At 61.4% G+C, this 4323-nt stretch overlaps 1 protein-coding gene across 2 annotated transcripts; it reads left to right on the top strand.

Moving 5' to 3' along the window:
- The first annotated feature begins 288 nt into the window (after positions 1 to 288).
- On the top strand, positions 289 to 3586 carry SLC25A39 (solute carrier family 25, member 39). 2 transcript variants are annotated; one of them, XM_005863840.2, is made up of 11 exons: positions 289 to 419; positions 527 to 586; positions 705 to 749; positions 987 to 1096; positions 1455 to 1522; positions 1654 to 1778; positions 1963 to 2136; positions 2473 to 2582; positions 2755 to 2836; positions 2916 to 2996; positions 3080 to 3586. In XM_005863840.2, exons 1-11 carry the CDS (start codon positions 335 to 337, stop codon positions 3193 to 3195), a joined length of 1056 nt encoding a protein of 351 aa, XP_005863902.1. In that variant the 5' UTR covers positions 289 to 334; the 3' UTR covers positions 3196 to 3586. The 2 variants fall into 2 exon arrangements, with proteins under 2 accessions (XP_005863902.1, XP_005863901.1); XM_005863839.2 differs by having other exon boundaries at positions 963 to 1096.
- The last annotated feature ends 737 nt before the right edge of the window (positions 3587 to 4323 follow it).

Below are 4323 nucleotides of genomic sequence, written 5' to 3'. Positions count from 1 at the left end.
GGCGGCGCACAGTAGGTCTGCCCGGGGAGGCTGAGTGAGGACCTGGCAGGGGCCGCTGTTGCCCATGAACTGACTGGTGACCGGCCCGGTGTCCTCATGGCTCCCCGAGTGACCTTGGGCGGTCGCCTCCCCTCTCCGAGCCTCAGTCTCCCCGTGGGCCTGGTGGGGGGACAGGAGCGGCTGTGAAAGGCGCCCCCCCCCGCAGTGAGCGACGGGGGAGAGGGGGGTGGTGAGAGGTGAGAGTCAAGTCCGAGAGCGCCCTGCCTCGGTCCTCTCGGCCTCCGATTGCTGGTGGGTGAGCCGGAGCTTTGTTTTGCAGAATTGAAGCTACAAGATGGCTGATCGGGACCCAGGGGGCATCAGCCCCCTCCAGCAGATGGTGGCCTCAGGCGCCGGGGCTGTGGTCACCTCCATCTTCAGTAAGACCCCCCGGGGAGATAGGGGGCAGGGGGGAGGGGAGCAGAGCCCGGACGGGTGTCCGGAGTGGTGTCTTGAAAGGAGCCTTCAGACCCGCCCTCTCCCCTAGTGACCCCCCTGGACGTGGTGAAGGTCCGCCTGCAGTCTCAGCGCCCCTCGGTGCCCAGCGGTGAGTGTCCAGCCCTGGAACCGGGAGGGGGCGGTGCCTGCGCAGCAAGACCTCCTAGAGGTGGGGTCCCTGGGGGAGGGGGGGCTCTCCTGACTTGAGGGGCCGCCTTGTGTTTTAGATGCGGTGCCTCCCTCCAGACTCTGGAGCCTCTCTTACACCAAATGTGAGTGCCTCTGGCCACAGGGAGCCGGGGGGTCCGGGGAGGGAGTACCATGGGCTAGCACGTGCCTCCAGGTCCTACCAGCCACCCTCTGTCCTGCACAAGAATGCCCCCCCCCCAGGACCCCAGCCTCTGCTGGCCCTCCCGGGACAGGGGCGCACCACCTCCCCGCAGGGTTCCAGGGCCATGGCGTTCAATGTCCCTCCCCTTCCCCAGTGCCCTCCTCTCTCCAACCCACAGGGAAGTGCCTCCTCTACTGCAATGGTGTCCTGGAACCCCTGTACCTGTGCCCAAACGGTGCCCGCTGTGCCACCTGGTTTCAGGACCCCACTCGCTTCACCGGCACCATGGTGAGGAGCAGCTGTGCCCGCAGCTGGGTCTGTCAGAATTCCCGAGGGATAGATGGCTGGGCAGCAGGCCCAGGAAGGAAGGAATACAGCAAACATGTTGTGGCAGCCAGTTCAGTGGGGGAAAGGCTCCCCTGAGGAGGTAGTGCCCTCCATGTGGCTTTGAAGGGTGACCAGCAGTCCACCTGGAGCCAAATGGGGACTTGCATGTGTGGAGACCTGAGGGCTGCTGCCTGCCAGCAGGACCCAGGGCTGTGGGCAGAGGCGAGGGCATCGGGTTAGGGCCCAGCCTGGGCCAGCCCCTTCACAGGCCTTTTTCTTGTTCGTCCTTCCCGCTCGGGGCTGATGTCCTCTTGGCCAGGATGCCTTTGTGAAGATTGTGAGACACGAGGGCACCAGGACCCTGTGGAGTGGCCTCCCAGCCACCCTGTGAGTACCCGTCCTGCATGCTGTCTTCCCTTATGCCCTGCTGACCTCTCGCTCCCCTGTAGGCTGGCTGGCTGGGGCAGGGAAGTCTGGGGGCACTGGAAGTCCCAGCTAACATCTCTTCACACCCCCAGGGTGACGACTGTGCCAGCAACCGCCATCTCCTTCACGGCCTATGACCAACTCAAGGCCTTCCTGTGTGGTCGAGCCCTGACCTCTGACTTCTATGCACCCATGGTGGCTGGTGCATTGGCCCGCTGTGAGCACAGCCCTGGGCCCTTGATCTCCCTTTGGCCCCAGCTCTGCCTGAGCTCAGTCCTAGCTCCCAGCTTCACTCTTTGCCCACTTAGGGGTGGGGAGATGTCTTGGGCTCCCAGACCCTGGGGCAAACTGCCATAAGGACCTGTGAGCTGATCCCCTCCCCCCCCCGTTGTTCCCCACAGTGGGCACTGTGACTGTGATAAGCCCCCTAGAGCTGCTACGGACAAAGCTGCAGGCTCAGCATGTGTCATACCGGGAGCTGGGTGCCTGTGTCCGAACCGCCGTAGCTCAGGGCGGCTGGCGCTCACTCTGGCTGGGCTGGGGCCCCACTGCTCTTCGGGATGTGCCCTTTTCAGGTAGGCACCAGGGGGCAGGGGATATGGGGTAAGGGAGCCCTTGGATGGTGCACAAGAGGTCTACAGCCCAGTCCCAACTTTGATTCTGCTGACCTTGAAGTCACTGAACTCCTCTGAGCCCTATCTCATCTGTGAAATGGGCTCAGTATACAGGATATTTGCCTGCGTTTTCATGAGATAATTCCTGCAGAAGCCTGTTACAGAAACTAGTGTAGCAAACAGGCCTCTTAACTGGGAGGGAGTGGTTGTCCTGGTATAGGTCCGTGGAAGAGGGTGGTATGGGGCCCACCCTTTGGCCTTCCCCATTTCTAATGAGTGTATCCTGTTGCCCCCAAGCCCTGTACTGGTTCAACTATGAGCTGGTGAAGAGCTGGCTGAGTGGGCGCAGGCCAAAGGACCAGACATCGGTGGGCATCAGCTTTGTGGCTGGTGGCATCTCAGGAACGGTGAGTTGACTGGGCTGGGGGTGAGGCTGGCAGAGGTGTCCTTGCATGGCAGTGCAGTAGCTGCCTGTTGAGAAGCAAGCTCACCCTCCCTGGTGATAAGGCTGGCAGACTCAGGCTGGGTGCAAGGGATGGGGGTCCTGGGAATGGAGATGAACCCTCCCCTCCCCACCAGGTGGCTGCCATCCTGACTCTACCCTTCGATGTGGTGAAGACTCAACGCCAGGTTGCGCTGGGAGCCGTGGAAGCTGTGAGAGGTGAGGGGTTTGGCTGGCGTGGTGTGGGGGCAGGAGGGGGTCCACGTGGGGTCTTACTGGGTCATGCCTGTGTCTGCAGTGTCACCTGTGCACGCCGACTCCACCTGGCTGCTGCTGCGGAGGATCCGGGCTGAGTCCGGCACCAGGGGACTCTTTGCAGGTGAGTGTCTGTGTCCAGGCCCTGGTGAGGTTGGGGTCCTCTGGGACCCAGCCTCTGACCCCAGCCTTGCCCTCCCACTGCAGGCTTCCTCCCAAGGATCATCAAGGCCGCCCCCTCCTGTGCCATCATGATCAGCACATACGAGTTGGGCAAAAGCTTCTTTCAGAGGCTCAACCTGGAACAGTCTCTGAGCCAGTGAGAGGAGCGCGGGGACGAGGGCCCCATCTCTCCCATGGATGGTGTGGGCCAGGAGGAGTCTGAGCCAAGTGCCTTGTCCTCAGGGGAGGGGCCTCATTTTTCCCTCTCAGCTCAGCCCCAAGGGTACCAACCCCTCCGTTGGGCCTGCCCAGGCCCCCATCAGACAGCTTTCTTCCTGCTGGTCCTCATCCCAAGCCCCAAGGATCATCACTTTTCCACCCAACCCCCCAAGTTCAAGACCAAATCTGTTAACGCTCTCCTCCCCCTGCCCTCTTGCCCATTTTCCCGTGTTTGTTGTAGCTGGGCCTGCCCCCAAGGCCCACAGAACCCTGGACCTGGCCAGGCTGAACCTACTGCTGTTAATTCACTGAGTGTAAAGATGATGAATTTTTCTCCCGTGTCTGTGTCTACAGGGGCAGGGGACACTGGGGTTGGGGGAAGCAGGACTTGGTGAGTGATTTGCCTAGAGGAGGCCTGGAGGGATCTTGGTGGGTATAGGCTTTGGCTGCCTGGGTGATGCTCATGTAAAGGACCCCCCAGTTTAGCGAGGACCCGGAGTTGGGGGGCGGGGGGGAATATGCTCATGTAAAGGACCCCCCAGTTTAGCGAGGACCCAGAGTTGGGGTGAGGAGGGAGGTCAACAGTAACACTGATAGTGTTAGGGCCAGGGTAGAGGATGGTGAGGCATCTCCCCAAGGGCACTCTTGAGTATGGCAGGAGGGAGGGTTCTTCACTGCCAGGCTTTGGCCTAACGGGAGGGTCTGCAACTTTGGGCCAAAACTGAATTGTGCAGGATGATGGAGAAGGGCCCTCCCAGGCCTTGCCTCCTCCATCCTGCCCACCCCCCACGATGTTCAGTCTCTTCTGCCTGGAGTTGAGCAAGTTCTTAGAGTGTCAGGTTGAAGGGGTATTTGTGTGTCTTGGTCCTGCTCTGGGTGGACTAGTACTCAGGACGCTTCATACAGAAGTCACCCACTCCGGGACCATCCTGACCTGCCTGCTCCCCAGGGCGCACTCTGATTCTGTGGGGCAGCATCATGTTGGTTGTGGGCCCAGCACTGGCTCTGCCGTACCCTGCCAACCTCAGGACAGGGTCCTGTCCCAGCCCCCACAAACAAGGCTTCCCTCA

This window comes from Myotis brandtii, unplaced genomic scaffold (assembly GCF_000412655.1).
Source record: "Myotis brandtii unplaced genomic scaffold, ASM41265v1 scaffold1814, whole genome shotgun sequence".
Taxonomy (NCBI): Eukaryota; Metazoa; Chordata; class Mammalia; order Chiroptera; family Vespertilionidae; genus Myotis; species Myotis brandtii.
The sequence above is the reverse complement of the archived record's forward strand: the minus strand, read 5'-3'. Positions and strand labels throughout refer to the sequence as shown.

Excerpts from the sequence above, each read along its gene's own strand:
- SLC25A39 (XM_005863839.2), top strand. The coding sequence starts at position 335 with ATGGCTGATCGGGACCCAGGGGGCATCAGCCCCCTCCAGCAGATGGTG. Across the intron at positions 420-526 it reads TGTGGTCACCTCCATCTTCA|TGACCCCCCTGGACGTGGTG; the intron begins GTAAGACCCCCC and ends CCTCTCCCCTAG. Across the intron at positions 1,779-1,962 it reads GGCTGGTGCATTGGCCCGCT|TGGGCACTGTGACTGTGATA; the intron begins GTGAGCACAGCC and ends TGTTCCCCACAG.